Source organism: Rhinolophus sinicus, linkage group LG05, assembly GCF_036562045.2.
Source record: "Rhinolophus sinicus isolate RSC01 linkage group LG05, ASM3656204v1, whole genome shotgun sequence".
NCBI classification, from domain to species: domain Eukaryota; kingdom Metazoa; phylum Chordata; class Mammalia; order Chiroptera; family Rhinolophidae; genus Rhinolophus; species Rhinolophus sinicus.
In genome coordinates this window covers 93,257,481-93,275,546 of record NC_133755.1, presented here as the reverse complement: position 1 = coordinate 93,275,546, position 18,066 = coordinate 93,257,481, and the positions used below count along the sequence as shown (strand labels likewise).

General features: G+C 39.5%; 1 protein-coding gene across 3 annotated transcripts in view; it reads left to right on the top strand.

Annotated features, from left to right (window-relative positions):
• The window catches only part of PLA2G7 (phospholipase A2 group VII), a 40,541-nt gene extending 24,408 nt beyond the window's left edge, over positions 1–16,133 (top strand). For all 3 annotated transcript variants that reach the window (XM_074333035.1, XM_074333034.1, XM_019734669.2), the window contains 10 exons: positions 3,589–3,710; positions 4,157–4,301; positions 5,775–5,868; positions 8,029–8,097; positions 8,641–8,767; positions 9,664–9,771; positions 11,142–11,233; positions 12,414–12,584; positions 14,991–15,139; positions 15,595–16,133. In XM_074333035.1, coding sequence (XP_074189136.1) covers positions 3,615–3,710; positions 4,157–4,301; positions 5,775–5,868; positions 8,029–8,097; positions 8,641–8,767; positions 9,664–9,771; positions 11,142–11,233; positions 12,414–12,584; positions 14,991–15,139; positions 15,595–15,737 — 1,194 coding nt within the window. In that variant the 5' untranslated portion in view covers positions 3,589–3,614 and the 3' untranslated portion in view covers positions 15,738–16,133. The remainder of the gene's footprint in view (positions 1–3,588; positions 3,711–4,156; positions 4,302–5,774; positions 5,869–8,028; positions 8,098–8,640; positions 8,768–9,663; positions 9,772–11,141; positions 11,234–12,413; positions 12,585–14,990; positions 15,140–15,594) is intronic.
• Positions 16,134–18,066: the final 1,933 nt, after the last annotated feature.

Here is an 18,066-nt window from a genome sequence, read left to right as displayed (position 1 = left end):
CATAGAAACCATAAAGAAGAACCCGTCAGAAGTGAAGAATAGAATAACTGAAATGAAGAATGCACTAGAAGAAATCACCAGCAGACTAGATGAAGCAGAGGATTGAATCAGCAATTTGGAAGACAAGGTAGCAGAAAACACCCAATCAGAACAGCAGAAAGAAAAAAGAATCCAAAAAATGAGGACAGGTTAAGAGATCTCTGGGACAACATGAAACGTAACAACATTTGCATCATAGAGGTACCACAAGAAGAAGAGAGAATGCAAGGCATTGAGATCCTATCTGAAGAAATAATGACTGAAAACTTTCCTAACCTGGTGAAGGAAACAGACATACAAGTCCAGGAAGCACAGAGAGTAGCAAACAGGATGAACCCAAACAGGCCCACACCTAGACACATTATAATTAAAATGGCAATGGTTAAAGACAAAGAGAGCATCCTAAAAGTAGTAAGTGAAACTAGTAATTTATAAGGGAGCTCCCCTTATAAATTATAAGTTTGTCAGCTGATTTCTCAACAGAAACTTTGCAGGACAGAAGGGATTGGCACAAAATGTTAAATGTGATGAAAAACAAGGACCTACAACCAAGGGTACTCTACCCAACAAGGCTAACATTTAAAGTCAAAGGAGAGATAAAGAGCTTCCCAGAAAGAAAAAGCTAAAGGAGTTCATCACCACTAAACCAGTGTTACAAAGAATGTTAGAGGGACCTCTTTAAGATGGAAAAAAAAAAAAGATGAAAACTATGAATAATAAAATGGCAATAGCTACATATCTCTTAACAATTACTTTCAGTGTAAATGGATTAAATGCGCCAATCAAAAGATATACAGAGACTCAATGGATAAGAAAACAAAACCCTTACCTCTGCCTACAAGAGACTCACTTCAGATTTGAAGACACAAACAGACCGAACGTAAAGGGAGAAAAAAGTTATTTTATGAAAATGGAAACAAACAACAACAAAAAAGCCGAATTAACAATACTTATACCAGACAAAATAGACTTTAAAACTAAGGCTCTAGGAAGAGACAAAAAAAGACCCAGTAATCCCACTTCTGGGTATTTACCCTAAGAAACCCAAACGCTCGGCATCCATATGTTCGTTGCAGCATTGTTTACAATGGCCAAGATGTGAGGCAGCCTGGGTGTCTGTCAATGGATGAATGGATAAAGAAGAAGTGTTATGTATATACAATGGAATATTGCTCGGCCAGGGAAGGGAATGGCTTCTCACCATCTGCAGCGGCATGAATGGACCTGGAAGGTATTGTGCTGAGTGGAGTGTCAGACAGAGAAAGACAGATGCAATGTGATTTCACTTGTATGTGGAATCTAAAGAACAAAATTAACGAACAAAACAGAAACAAACTCATAGATACAGAAAACATTTTGATGGTTGCCAAATGGGAAGGGGTTTGGGGGGGGGGGGTGAATGAAAAAGGGGAAGTTATTAAAAAGAACAAGTTTGTTGTTACAAATTAGTTATGGCGATGTAGGGTATAGCATAAGGAATATAGTCAATAATATTGTAATAACTATGTATGGTGTCAGATGGGTACTAGATTTGTGGGGTGATAGATGGGGAAGGTTAGGGGACAGGGTGAAAAAGGTGAAGGGATTTAGAAGTACAAATTGATAGTTACAAAATAATCACAGGGATGTAAAGTAAAGCATAGGGAATATAGCCAATGATACAGTAATAACTGCATAGTGCCAGGTGGGTATTAGACTAGTTAGGACGATCACTTGTTAAATTATATAAATGTCTAACTACTATGCTGTACATCTGAAGTTAATATAAAATAATAGTGAATGTCAAATGTAATTAAAAAATTAAAAAGGGGGGGACGGTGAAGGGGAATAAGAGGTCCAAATTTCCAGGTATAAACAAATAAGTCACGGGGATGTAATGTACAGCATGGGAAATACAGTCAATAATATTGTGATAGCATAGTATGGTGTCAGATGGTTGCTGGACTTATCTGGTGATCACTTCTTTAGGTCTATAGTTGAATAACTACTGTGTATACCCAAACTCATATATATTGTACGTTAGCTATACTTTTATTAAAATCTTAAAAAAAAAAGGATGTATACCATAAAGCATTTGATGGAAATGAGAGACCAGTGGCAGTGAAAAACTGTTCAGCTTATTCTGAAAAATATTTATTGAGCACTGACTATGTGTCAGACATTGTATTAAGATCTGAGGATACAAAGACAGACACAGCTCTTAAGAAAGAGCCTACCGTGGGAGACAGAGTGTGTAAACACGTAATTTTATTGTAAGATGACAGGAAGAATGATGAAAATATATACAGGGAATTGATTTAATACTAAGGGTAATATGGTTACGTCTGGGGGATCTGGGAAGGCTTCAGAGAAGACTTGATAGAATCAAGATGTTAAAGGTGGAATAGGAATTTGCCACGACAGGGAATAACGTGTACAAAGGTGCAGAGGCATCAAATAGCCGCGTGGATAGCTCCAGAGCACTGGAGCACATGGAAGGGGAAAAGCAGGAGAAGAGTATGAGATGATGGACCTCCAGGTCACGGAGGGTCTTTCTTACAGTGCCCAGGAATTTGGGATTTAGCTTGTGTGCCTATGAACACGTTTCAAAGCCAGAACACTGGAAGGATGGGCCACAACTGTGCCTCAAGTAGCAGTGGAAATAGCTTGGGAAGGCATGTGTAGATTCAAATACCACCTACAAGCTGCCTCCCCAAAAGGTTCCAACACGCTCCCCCCTTTATGAAAAACCACCTGATCATAGGAAGCCATTGAAGGATTGTAAGAAGAATTGCCTGGTGACATTTGTATTTTAAATCACTCCAGGAGCTGGGTGAAGGATGCATTTGAAAAGGCCAAGATCCAAGAGAAATAGAACAGTTAGGAGAGAGGGCAACTGTCTAGTCAAGAGACAGTGAAGGTATAAATGAGTGAGTGAGCCTGAGGGTCATGGGTATATTGGAGAGATAATCCTAAATGAAAAACAAGTATTACAAATTGAGACTTAGTTGAATTTAAGGAGTTGGTGAGAAAGAGGTAGGAGAGTAAGATGATCCCCAGCTTTCTGATTTGGGGTACACAGGATAGGAAATTCTGGGGTTGCAGTCTCTGTGGCTGGAGAATGAGGCAGGGGAAGGGGTGATAGATGGTTATTTAGTTTCATGTTGTACCACTGTCTTTCTTGTTCCTATGGAAGGACATCAGGTGGAGATACCCAATGGGAGTTGTAAGGGCAAATCAGAAATGTGAGACAAAGTCTATGTTTAGGAAAGACAGATTTGGAAAGTGGCCTTTAATATGCACTGGATTGGAGCAGAAGGTAAGGGCAAGGCTGTAAGTATTAGGAGGTGCCCTTCCCAAGTGTCTTGATGAAGGGCTGTGACTACCTCCATCCTTCTCCCCACATGGTACTTTGCATACAGCAGGCCCTCAATAATTTCTTGTGTCCTTTACTAGTTAGGAAAGAGATGAAGGAGGCCAGAAACTATGGACAGAAACTTGATTCCCTTGGAATTTATTTGCATAATAAAGTCTGGGAGTAATGGGTGACAATATTTACCTGTTTTTCAGCACGGATCAGTAAATTACAAGCTCTGATGGCTGCTGCAATGTTTGGCCAAACTAAAATCCCCACAGGAAACGGACCTTATTCCGTCAGTTGTACAGACTTGATGTTTAAATACACTAATAAGGTAATGCTTTAATGCCACTTATCCTTATATTGTAATATTAACTGTTGCTATGGCTCACTAGAGGTTTTGAAACTTGACCTTGCCCTCCCTTGAGAATGACTCATTTTGCCATTTGCATTGTTTCATAGGAAGCCTTTTGCCAGTTAAGTCATTCCCCAATCCATTGCTGTCATCTGATTAACTTGACTTATAAACTCCATTTTTCCCTTCCTTAATGGATGAAACCAGACTGCTCAAACTTTCTTTTCACTCAGAAAGAATATTGTTGTACTATTTCTCTTCTCTTTCAATTGCATTCAATTATGACAGCATCTTTAAAAGTCTCTGGACCTCTCCATGAACAACAGAGGTATTTGGGTCCCCACTAATTAAATAGGCAAAATAGCTGTTGGAATCTGTTTGAGAAGCAATATCACTAAACAAGCATTGATTTCTGTCCTCTACAGAGTACCTTCTTGCGTGTGTATTATCCATCCCAAGGTGATGTGCACTCTGAAACCATTTGGATCCCAAACAAAGAGTATTTTTTTGGTCTTAGTAAATTTCTTGGAACACGCTGGCTTATGGGCAAAATTTTGAACTCACTGTTTGGTAAGATTTCTGCTGATCCCACTTTGTAGGCTCTAGAATATAAGAAAGCCTTGAAAACAGCAAGAGTTTCAGGCAGTTAAAGACCAAAGTCGATTTTTCTCATCTGAACTTCTCCTAAGATGATAAAGAAAGAACATATTTCTTAAAAGGCCAAAAGCCAGGAAAACTATCAGTGAATCAAGCATTCTCTTTTTGTCCATTCTGAATATAATGGGATGGGTGGAGGGAATGAAAGTAACAGACTTTCAGACTGGCTGTAACATCTCACAATGGCTGGTCTTTAGTTTTTCTTCTTATGTACTACTGTGAGGCAGCAATGATGTGGTGAGAGTAGCAGCTGGGCTGATGCTTATTTCTTGCTTAGTATAAATGAGGAGAATCTACTCTCATTCCCATCACCCACCTCTGAGGGACTAGCCTCTCTCCCTTGGACAATCTGATGTGCATTCATCATTCAGCTTGTCTACATTTCACTCATATAGACTTTTCCCTCCTTATCTGTTTAACCAGACACTACTGTTGGGCTGGTGTTAACTATATCTTTAGATTCCCCCCTCAAAACTACCGACAGCTTTTGGCATTTATTTTAAACATGTCCCTGGAGTTTTCCGAAAAACCACTTATAATAGAAATGATGAAAATAGTATAACTACACATCTGTATGGTGAACGAATAACTTGTAAATCACTCCTGTACCAATCATCACATTCAATCTTCATGATCATGTCTCCATTTTATAGATGAAAAAATGAAACACAAATAATTGATGATAACAATAACAGTAAGAATTGAGAAGTAATGGAAGAAAAGACAGTATCTTCCATTTTTTTGTGCCTTGTACTATGTGACTGGATAGGCAGTTTACATGCTACCTACTTAAATATAATTCTCACAAAAACCCTATGAAATAGATGATCATTTCCTTCATTTTACAGAAAAGTAATCTGAAGCATAGAGAGTTAACTTGCCCGAGGTCAATAGCTAGTAAGTGGCATAACTGTATCCAAAGCCACATCTAAGTATGAAGTCAGCGGTCTCTCCACCTTTCTCTTGATCTGGTTAGAAAGAGAGGAATCTCCAATTCGAAGACTCTGGGTTGCAGTGTTCCTGAGCTTTACTAGTAGTTTGATTTCGGAACATTCCCTTTAAAGTGTTGCCAAAACCTGGGATTGGTAAGGAGAGATAGCCTTCTCCTATACACCTATATGTATAAAGATGTCTCACCTTAAGTTCAGAGCTGGCCAGGAGAACTGATAATTAATGAATGATCCTATGGTCTTAGGAAAACAACACATGGTTTGGGTCCTTGGTCAGTGGGTATCTAGTAAGAGACTGTTTTATGAATATGCTATTAATGCGTAAGAATATAAATTCCATGGGTTGGGATTTTATACTAACGAGATGTAAGCTTAAATTAACCAGCAACATTCAAGTCAGAGAAAACACTAATTATATTCTTCCATTTCTGACTAGGATCAATGACAGCTCCTGTAAGCTGGAATTCCCCTCTGAGGACTGGTGAAAAATATCCACTAATTGTTTTTTCTCATGGTCTTGGAGCATTCAGGTAAAGTTTGAGTGGTTGAACAGTTTCAACCTCTAGGGGTTAATGACTGAATGTATTTTATCCCCAAAAAGGAAATAGCAGATTGTGGAGTGTCATGCTGGCCCCTGTCCTGGAGGAGTTGGGGTTCTTCAAGAGTTGGGTGTGATCTATCCATCAGTCCTAGCCCTGTCTTTTCCTCCTTCCGGTTCATGGAGACTAGCCTCACAACAGAGAAGAGAGGTTGTTGCATTTCCGACGGTTGTCCTTCTGTATTATAATATTTACACTCTCAAAATGAGAAACAGAGAAGGACTGGGTATGAAGAGTATCAGACTGCAGCACAGTTCTAAGAAATATTGGGTCAGGCCAATGGAAGGGGTGCTTGACCCCAAGTTGCTCATGAGAGGTGTCCTGCATCTCACAGGAATGGGCCTGAGTGGCACGTACACTGTGTCTGGTCCCTGGGTGTGACCTGCAGGGAGCTTGGCTCACGTGTATGTGGTCATGGATGAGAGGGGCAGGAGCTGAGTGGGGGCTTTGGTCAATGACAGTCTCTATGACTTGGTATCTGAGTGGCACATTTTCATAACCGCCACACCCTTTCCACTTCTTATGTCTTCACAACTGCCTCCTCCCCGTCTTCCACCTCAGGGGGGATGATAAGACTTTCAGAAAAGAAAAGGTGGCTTTTAGCTAGGAAGTTGGGTAACATCTGTGATAAGAAATTATCTTCAGTTCTTTAATTGTAGTCTAGCTAGTTATTTGATTTCTACTAGACCAGTGGCTGGCCGATTAGAATTCCAGGGCCACACCTGGCCTGCTGCCTACTTCTGTACATAGTGTTATACTGGTACACAGCCATACTCATTTGCTTTTCACACTGTCTGTGGCTACTTTTGTGCTACAACAGCAGAGTTGAGTTGTTGTGACAAATAATGTATGGCCTGCAGAATTGGATACAATTACTCTCTGGCCTTTTACAGAAAAGGTTTGCCGATTCCTTACTAGATGATTTTCCCTTACTGAGTAGGCCCCGCATCTTTAGGAGTAGAAGACATAGTTCCTACCTACTTGCTTTGTACTCTGGACATTTTCCACTGAATGCATGACATGAGAAGATTGTACAAAATGAAAACCTGGAAGGGGGTTATCAATATAATCGCTTAGCACATGATTTTTTAACTATCTCTCCCTGTCCAATGATTTAAACAACAGCTAACATGTGCTCAGTAATGCCCCTGTTTTTAGACATATGATCAGTACTGAAAAGGTATTAACCTACTTAATCCTCACAATAATCTCACTAGGTACCAAACTGTCACAGCATCACCCACCTGCAGATAAATAAACCAAGGCAGCGGTAAGATAGTTGACTTATCCAAGGTAGACACCTAATCAGTGGGAGCCAGGATTCAAACACAGTGGTCAGACTGCAGGTCCTGTTCCTTACGCCCCACACTGTACCGCCTCCTACGTACATTATCTTATCAGAACCTTCAACTGTCCTAAAGCAGAGGCTTTATTCGCCTCCTTATACAGGTGAGGACAAAAATTCAGTAGTTACCTACAGTCATGGAGTGGGTAAGTGGCAGAGTCATGATTAAAACCCAGGACTCTCGAAGGCAATACATGTATACACATTTCAAGAATGTATACACATTTTAAGAAAGAAAAAAAAAGTGTATTAATATTACACTTTGAGCACTTCTTGTAATTGCAGAAGTCAAACATGACTTGTATTCATCTTTTGTTATCGGTAAATATTGAATATTACAATTTTAATACAGTTTTTTCCTTTCTTAAAATGTGTATACATTTCTTGGGCACCGTCTGTGTTTATATAATCAGTGCTCCAGGGTTTCTCGGCCTTGGTAGTATTGATGTTTTTGGATTGGATAATTTCGTGTTGTGTAGTCCTGTGCATTGTATGGTTTAGCAGCTCCGTGGTACCCACTAGATATCAGTAGCACCGTCTCCTAACTCATGATAATGAAAAGGCCTCCAGACATTGTCAGATCTCTCCCTGAGGGGCAAAACTGTTCCTCCCCCACCCCCCCACCCCACCTCCTTTGAGAACCACAGCTCTCTGCTTTACCCCAGGGCCCAAGTTCATTAGTGAACCTCTCCTTGTAACTATGACCGGTAGTTGAATGCCTTTCTTTTTTTTTTTTTTTTTTGAAGGACAATTTATTCTGCTATTGGCATTGACCTGGCATCTCATGGGTTTATTGTTGCTGTCGTAGAACACAGGTATGTCACCTGGTATGTAGCTGGGCTCTAACTTTTCCTAAAGGATTTTAAAAACTGTTGATTGGACTGTCCACAATGATTACATGAGGAGAAAGGAGACTGAGTTAGACTGTCAAGAATTTTTTAAAAAAGCTAGCGTTTCTAGAGTGTTTTTGTGTGTCGTATTCGCACACCATCATTTAATCTTTATAACAACCCTGTGAAGCGGTTACCATTACCGTTATTTTAAGAAGAAGGAAAATGAAACTGAGAAAGGGTAATTTGCCCAAAGCCTCCCAGCTAGTCGGTGACAGTGCTGGGATTTGATTCCAGGAGTGAGTTTCCAACATGGCCTCCCAGAACTGTGAAGATGTAATGGGTTTCGTTGACTCACAGTGGTTTTTTCCTAGAAGTGCCTTCGGGCCTCTGATTTAAAAATAAAAAAGGTAATGTGGAAGAAGAAAAGAAAGTCAGAAAGATCAGAGTGAGGCTGCGTCAAGGATGAGGATGAGGATTAAGGGTGAGATGAGAAAGCCTAAGTGACTGACTCTGTTTGTATTGTAGAGATGGATCCGCCTCTGCGACTTACTATTACAACGACCAATCTGCTGCAGAAATAGGGAAAAAGACTTGGCTCTATCTTAAAACCCTAAAACACGGGGAGGAGGAGGTGCCTCTACGAAACGAGCAGGTACAATGCACTGAGTAGAGGCAACACGGTAACTAAAAAGCATATGCAAAATGATGACATTTGCTAATTTAACTTCACACAGGGCAAGCTGTGCTCCTCGCTTTCCTCCGTCCCATTCCCAAAAGGTCTGTCAGAAGATTCTCTGAGGAATAAAAGTCCCTCAAGGAAAAGTTTGGGTCATAGTGAAAAACAAAGACAAAAATTCTGGGAGATGACAGTGAATATACAGAATTCTTTTGCATTAGAATTTTAAAATATCAAAATAAATTCAGAGATTCCCCCTCCCCGCTGCTACAGGCAATATAAGAAAAGACTACTTTTCAGAGAGGAGGAGATAGTATTAAGAGTCCAGGCCTTGGGATCCAACTTTCTACGTGTGAATCCTGGCGCCATCGCTTTGTAGTGGGCGGTCCTGGACAAGTTACTTACTCTCTTTGTTTTGCTTCCATGTTTTCTCTGTTACAAAATAATGAATAATAACAGTATCCTTCACACAGGGCTCTTGGGAAGATTAAGTGAAATAAAACACACTGGCTTCCACCCTGTGCCAAGCTTTCAAGCCGGTGCTTTACACGCATTATTGCCTTTAATCCCACCCCCATCTCACGGAAGTAGGCATTGCTGTACGATAAATGGAAGCCCAGAGAAGTTAAGTAAGTCTTCCACGGTCATCCTGTGGAGAAGCCACAGAGCTGGGGTTTGGACCAAGCTTTAGCTACCTGCAAAGCTGGGGACTGTGTCATGATGCCAGGTTGTTTCCTAATCACCAACTGCTTAGACATTTCCAGATTAAAAGCAACCGATCGTTTTTCCCACCTGCAAGCTCTAAGCAAACTTGAAAAGTAGGTGTTGCAGCTGTTGACTTTGTCATTTCCTTCTCCCAATAATCATATCAGGTACAGCTAAGAGCAAAGGAGTGTTCCCAAGCTCTCGATTTGTTACTTTGCGTTGACTGTGAAACGAAGAATGTACTGGATTTAGAGTTTGATCTAAAACAACTGAAGGTGAGCTAAAAAAAAAAAAAAGCCTTTTTCCCTTGTCCTGTAGCTCTTTGTTTTTTATTGTCTGCTTTTCTGTTGTCATACAAGGTACAGCATGATAAAGGGCTGCAAAAAAAATTACAGGTCAAGTATTACAGCAATGAAGAATGTATTAGGTTGAACTTTATATAAAATTGACAACAGTCTACAAAAATGTCAGTTTCGTAGGGTTCAACTTAATACCTCCAGTGAAAGTACTGTGATTCTTGGGGGGCTTCTGCATGTTTTTGAGCTTGATCCCAGAAAGTTGGTCAGAAGTTTTAGACAAAATGTTGGGAGGGAAGGTAGAATATCAGACCAGTGGACCACATAAACAAAGACTCAAAAATGGATGTGGATGGTGGAATTCAGGGAAGAGAGGGAACCAGAAGTACTTCAGTTTGAGTATAAGATGATGGTCCATTCTCCAGACATGGTGAAGCATTTCTTGTTTCCCAACCAGCCACTCTCTTTCCTGTCTCCATGCCTTTGTACATGTCCTCTTGGCCTGACACACTCTCCCCGCTAAGTTCTGTTTTATTTTCAACTCAAGTCAGGCATCCCCTCCTCCAAGAAAAGCTTTCGTGGACCCCACTGCCCAGCCCTGACTGGGTTAGCTTCTATTATGTCTACTTCTTGGTGCCTCTCTATTGTATCCACGTCGTGCATCTGTGTCTCTTCCTTCTCTAGTAGACTGTGAGCTCACTGAAAATGAACTACAACGCCTGGCATAGGGCAGGTGCTCAGTAAATACTCACGGAATGAACAAACTACTAAATATGGAGTGGGGAGACGGAGAAGTTAGCACTGATGCTGCTGTGTTAAGTGTGGGTGATTAGGACGACCATTAATTCACTTCTGAACTTTTACGAACGCTTAACATGCATATGCCGGGGGTGCCAAAAAAATGTACACATTCTAAGAGGTGTTATCTGTGTATTACTTTTCGAAGTTGAATTGAATTACGGTAGCAATGTGTAGTAGGATGTTCGCTCAAAAGATAGCGTTACTCAGATGACTGCTAGTGTCATTTATTGTATTATAATTTTAATAGCTTTTTCCTTTCTTAAAATGTGTATACATTTTTTTGGTACCGTGTGTGTGTGTGTGTGTGGTGTGTGTGTGTGCGCGTGTGTGTGTGTATAAAATATATTGTGCGTTTGTATACACGTATTTATGTGTGTGGATTATGTATATGTATATTTGTATATGTGTGTATTTCTTTTATAAGAAATCAAGGTACGTAACCATGCCCATCAATTGAATAATAATTGTATGATTCACAAAATCATTCAGTTTATTCTTCTGATAACCTATGAGATGGTTATGAATTCACATCCTGCTTTTTCACATAGGACTCTATCGATAGGAATAAAATAGCAGTAATGGGACATTCTTTTGGTGGAGCCACGGTTATTCAGGCTCTTAACGATGACCAGAGATTCAGGTAAGAAAATGAGGTAAAGACAGAGAACAGTAATTTATTGGAAGAGGGGGAGTGATAACCCGGGTGAGATAGAAGTTTATTAAATTCTTAGGAAGGAAGGGATCCTGTGTGGCTTACAAGTCTGTTCTTTTGCCTCCATGAAGTACTCCATGGGAATTTTCCCAGGCAGAAACCACCTACTTTTACTGCTATTAAATACTCTCCCCACCCCTATAGATTTTCCCTCATCATTCTTATTTATCTGTTTGAGAACTTAACATTTTCACTTGGAAATTTATCTTTACATACACGTTTTATCTGTGACATAATGATTGTGATCGTAATATTGCTACCTTATAGTCTACCCTTCCCCAATTGGCAGAATATTTGTAATTAATTTTTTTCATCTTTAATTTGGAGTGAGGTCTGAATAGTTATTTGGGTGGGAGTCGGGACCAGTCTTCTAACTTGTAGAAACATTTTCTTTCTTGAACCCCTTCATCCCAGACTAATGAGATCATGTAGTGTCACCCATTCAGGAAGGGACAGGGTGATCTGTGAAACTTCATCTCACATTTCTTAAAATCTGTTTTAATATAAGGGAATTCTCTTCTTTCATTCATTTAGCACATAAAACGTGAGTTTTAAAAAGAAAACATCTTTTAAAAAGAAAACTAGTTACATTTTCAAGCAATATGCCCCATATGTTTTTCTTCAATGCCCAGACACTTTCTCAGCTGAAGCACCCACCTCTAGATATAAAGCAATGGGTCTAATCGTTACTCTAAAAAAGGTACAATAAATAGACCATGAAGTGTCCAGAAGGCCTGGAAACACAGGGGCAATAGTGCATGTATTGAATTTTCTCAGACACCCCACAATTTTGAAGAAATTACGACTTTTTAAAAAAAATTTGTTTTGAAAATAATGTAACAAAAAAAATGAATAAAATTTTAAAGACAGTAGTAGATTGTTCTAAGGTCACAATTCCTAAATGCCTCCTAAAGGAAGTGATTATAAAACTCCAAGTCCGCTACCTTATAAAGCTAATCATATCCCCTTCTCACATGAAGTGTGATGCCAGGGAGATAACCCATAACAAACCACTGTGGGTCTGTCCCTTAATCTCAGCATCATTACAAAGTCCTGCATGTCGGCCAATGTGTAACCAGCCTTCTCTTATCATTGTCAACACCTGCAGGTGTGGCATTGCCCTGGACGCATGGATGCTTCCACTGGCTGAAGAAGTACTCTCCAATTTTTCTCAGCCCCTGTTTTTCATCAACTCTGAACGGTTCCAATATCCTGCTAATATCATACAAATGAAAAAATGCGACTCACCTGGTAAAGAAAGAAAAATGATTACAATCAAGTAAGTGGCAGGAACTGATTTATTTCATCATCTGAAACAGAAACTTAAAATGTGGGTAAACATCAACAGATACCATGGGGTAGCCATTAAAGTATTGTTAAGTTTGTTGTTTTGATTTTCAATAAGGGAGAACCTTAGAAAATCTGAGGCTCTGCGTGCATTTAGGCTTACTGCTTTTAAAGTGCAAATTACCATGTGACGCTCATATAGTGATCATTAAAATCTGTACAGGAAATGTGCTATTTTTATGTAAGCATAAGGTCAGATTACACATTTTGGGGGCTGGGGTAGGAGGAAGCATTCCATCAGGAAGCTGGACTAGGAATTCTTTAGGAAAAAAGTCAGATCATTTGTTGAGACCTGCAATGTATTTACCTATTTGGAAAGAATATGAATTTATGAATTCCCCCAAACTATAATGGGGTCCCCCTTTGTCGGCAATATGCTTATATCATGGACGTGAAAAAAAAAATGCCAATAGGATTTTCAGCTCACAATGAGATGTTACAAAGCAAAGACAGAGCTCACCCTTCTCCTGACACCTGGTTTATTTAGAACAGGGGTGTCCAAACTGTGGCCCGCGGGCCAACTGTGGCCCACAATCCATTTTTAATTGGCCCGCAGCAAATTCCAAAAATATATTTAGTTTACTTAAATAAACCAGGTGAGGCAATACGCACTTCACCTTGAATGAGTGGCCCGGCTGTTTGTGTATTTTACCGCATATGGCCCTTGGTGAAAAATGTTGAAAAAAGTTTGGACTCCCCTGATTTAGAAGGAGAAAAAAAGAGACAGGCAGGACAGACATACATATAGTATAGGTAATCAACGCTATAGGATCAGAGCATGGAGGGGTCTTTTCCAACAGAGATGGTCAGAAAAGGCTGCTTGGAAGAGATGAGAGTAGAATTGGGTCTTGAGGGATCGAGAGAATTTAGATAGATGGCAAGGAAAGGTCTAGATAAGGTAAGGACTTCAATATAGCGTATTTGTATGTGCAAGTCCAGTTCTAGAAGAGAAACAGTATAGAGCACCTACCCTTTCCTTCACCCTACTTCCTACTAGGCGCTCACGCTATCTTTTTCTTCTCTTCTCTGCTAGAAACCTTGAAAGAATAGCTTGTATTTAATATTTCATGCCCTGACTTCCATTTTCCTGACTCCTGTGGTCTAGCTTCCTAAACCCCCACCACTGTGCTGAAGATGGTCCTACTGAGCGTATAAAAGGCCCAGCAGCCTGTCTGCAAGGTCACCCTTTCTCTCTGCATCCATTTCATATTGTGGACTATCCCTACTTCTCTGGATACCACAGCCCTACTATTTCCTGCTTCTCCTCTCATTAGGCTGCCCCCGCCCTTTCTCCCCGACCCTCTCTTTCTCCTCAGGCCAGTCCCCTACTGTTGGCAGCGTCCAGGCTTCTGCTCTCAGCTCTCTCTGACCCTGTGTCTACTTTCTTGATGCGTCTGGCTCTGTTCTGAGTGTAGATAACAAAAAGGATGGCAGTTTGCTGAAAAGGGAAGAGGTGTACCAAGTGGGGCTGAGAAGATGGGTTTTAACCCTTGGGATTTTTTGAGACTGGGAAGTCTGGGGAGAGATGTCTGGCCACAAATTGGAAAGGCATAGACTTTGGATATTATAGAGGAAAACCTTTGGAATAGATGAGACCACAAAGTGAGAAAAGAATTGGTTTGCAAGTAGAACCTTGAGAAAGGCCTACATTTAGGCGAAGAGCTAGTAAAGAACAGAGTGGAGGAAAAGAGGGGAAGGTGCAATATCAAGGAAACAAAGAGGAAAAAAATGCAAGAAAATCAAGTGTCAAATGTCCCAGAAGTAATAAAAAATGAGCACTAAAAAAGGCCATTCTATTCGATGGTCGGCTGTTGGTGAATTTAAAGTGCAGTATAGTGGTATTTGTAAGGTGCTTACAGTTTAAATAATACAAGGAGAAGTGTTTTGTTTTGTTTTTAATCTACTTAATCCAAGGCTTACATCTAAAGTGTTTTTGATTAGCATCAAATCGATATCAAGTTAAGTGTTAGTGGTGAGGGAGCAGGATTCTGGCTCTGAGTTCAGCGTCCCTCCAACATATAACACATTCCATCTACTCAAATTGCAAGTATTCCAGTCCTCTAAAAAGCTGGAATCATTTCTCCTAAAAGACAAGATGCCAAGCAAGACAGGAATCTTGGAATTGTTTCTCTAGAAGGAAAGACGAGTATGTATGGTAGGACCCCTACATCAATAGTCTGTGACCCTCAAATTCATACTAAGGAGATCGAGTCAGTAAGTTTTGTTTCTTTGGTTATCGGTAAATAAGTCAACCAGGCTGGTATCTTTCCTGCACCCTAACTACAAAGGTAATTTGATCAAACAATGTGATTTGTGAAATGTCTCATTTACCTTTCAGGGGTTCAGTCCATCAGAATTTTGCTGACTTCACTTTTGCAACTGGCAAAATGATTGGACATATGTTTACATTACAAGGAACAATAGATTCGAAGGTAGCTATTGATCTTAGCAACAAAGCTTCACTGGCATTCTTACAGAAGCATTTAGGTAAGAAACTGATATTCTTTCGTGACACACACACCAGACCATGCTCAGGACACAACAATCCTAACACAGCCTTAATCCCATTTTAACAAGTCTCCAGCGGTTTACAATTTGACATAGCAGTAAATCTGTTTGAAACCAAATATTTGAGCAATTTAATTTTGCTGTGTTGCATACCACGTGGTAAATCGGCTTATGAAAGCTAACTAACGGTCTTTCCGTGAAGGCTGAGGTGGACCTCCATGCTGAGGACCGTGACAGCACAGGGCCTCAATCCCATCTCGCATTCAGATGCAGCCGCTGAAGCGGCCTGGCTGCCTGCGGCTCTGCAGAGAAGAGCGGGTCTCCCTGATCATGACGCAGACTCTACAGTGTGTGGTGTTATGCTGCCACCTAGTGGCACTCCGCTGTTTAGTGCGCTCAAAAGTTGACTGTTCATTGACATTTCTATTTTACAGAACTGCAGAAAGATTTTGATCAGTGGAATGATTTGATTGAAGGGAAAGATGAAAATCTTATTCCAGGGACCAACATTGACACAACCAAGCAAACTGTCACTCTACAGAACTCTACAGGAACAGAGAAACAGAATTTAGATTAAAAGTCCTTTTTTTTAAAGTCTTATTTTAAAACGGTCTCAAGGTGTGTGTGTGTGTGTGTGTGTGTGTGTGTGTGTGTGTGTGTGTGTGTACACGCACGTGTGTGATTTTAATGTATTTTCCCAATGTACTCATATTAAAAAATTTAGGCTATACCATACTAGAGATTGAAGCTTCGATTAAGATATTTTTCCTTCAAATGTAGACTGCTGTATATAAAATTCATACCAGCCTAAATTTTACTTTTCCTAAAATGATCCTTTTGTAGTGCTCAAGTTGATAACTGTTTGTACATTACTTTAATGAACAAGGATATTAAAACAGGCATGATGCCACTGAAAACATGTTGCAATAGCATAATACTCCCTAAAAATGCAATAAAAACAGATTTTCTTGCCTCTCTTTTCTATTATGAGCCGTAGAGTTGAGTTTTCACAACATGGCATTCTCAGTAGAACTTGGCAGCACTGCTCTTTACTTCTGGTCATGTTAAGAAAAACTGGATCAAGCAGATAATAAAGTCATTGCTTTACACATAATTAGTGATACTATATAATTTGAATATGACGACTACCGTGTTTCCCGAAAACAAGACCAGATCTTATATTAATTTTTGCTCCAAAAGACGCATTAGGGCTTATTATGTTCAGGGGATGTCACCCTGAAAAATCATGCTAGGGCTTATATTCTGGTGAGGTCTTATTTTCGGGAGACACAGTAGATGGGGAGTGAAACAAGGGTAAGAATATTGGAGACAAGGCAAAGGTAGCAGAATAACACAGATGAAAGAAAGCTGGTAAATTTACTTTAATGGTTTATCTCTGGTGGGTTCTACTTACCCTGTTTCCCCGAAAATAAGACCTAGCCAGACAATCAGCTCTAATGCGTCTTTTGGAGCAAAAATTAAGACCTGGTATTTATATTATATTATATTATATTATATTATATTATATATATTATATATATTATATTATATATATTATATTATATATATATATATATATATTATATTATATTATATTATATTATATTATATTATATTATATTATTATATTATAGACCCTGACTTATATTATAGTAAAATAAGACAGGGCCTTATATTAATTTTTGCTCCAAAAGACGCATTAGACCTGATTGTCCGGCTAGGTCTTATTTTTGGCGAAACATGGTACTAAAGAAAGGTGCGTAAGAGAGGCCAGAGATTCCAGCTATTACAAATTAAATTAGTTATGCACCCAAAACCTGGGAAGTCTAACAAAGGAAACACTCAGAATTACTTTTAACTGCTTTATTTTCCAATTAGTTTTATTTAATGAATGTTTTTAATTTTATAGGAAGTAGAATAGAACAATAAATGGAGGTAAAGAGATACTTTAAAAATTGTGTACTTATGCATCTGGGAGTCAAGGAAAATGTTGTTTGTTTGTTTTGCTTGTTTCCCAATGGGTATAAAAACTTATGCCACTTTATTAGTTAAAAGTATTTCAGTCTAAGTATGGTCTTGTTCCTATGAATTCTCCATAATTAGTGTAATTAAGCCTGTGTGAACAGGGATAATCAATACTTAGTAAGTAAGCCCGGTTAACTAACTATTCCATCCCTACCCTTTTTGCCCAGTTAATAAATAACGGTGTGTCCTGATTGGGCACTTCAGGCCTATCTTCAAGTTTTAAGGTGCAAAATCATTCATTTGGAGGAATTTGGTTTCTCCTATCCTAGGCCACTCAGATAAAAAATGTTAAAATACAGCATTAAACTCCTCAGCGTGAAATTGAAGGCTTTCTATAAACTGGCCCTAATGCATCTTCTCTGACCCTTTCTCTCAGTACTTCACACGTGTATCTTCTACATGAATGAGCCAAACTTGTCTATTTATTATCTCAGGATATTCTCATCTACCTCAATTATGTTTAATGCAAAACCCTCTCCTTTCTACTCACTGGAATTATACTCAGCTTTTAAGGCGCTTAATTCTCACTGTTTCTATCAGACTTCAGGGTCTGATAATGTTTCATACACATATCTTTTTCTTGCTGTCATGTAGCAAACCTTCTACCCATTTTAGAGATGAACAGCCATCCCATTTGTATTGATGTCCCATTCAATTGCATCTCTTTAAAATCCTTTGCTGGTGGCACAACAAAGGAGAAAACAACTGCTGAAAGGATCCAATGAGTTAAGGTTAAAAAACAAAACACATAGTACATACTGTGTTTCCCCGAAAATAAGACCGGGTCTTATACTAATTTTTGCTCCAAAAGATACATTAGGGCTTATGTTCAGGGGATGTTGTGGGGCCAAACCCCAAAAAGCAGTTTCCAGGCTCTCGGC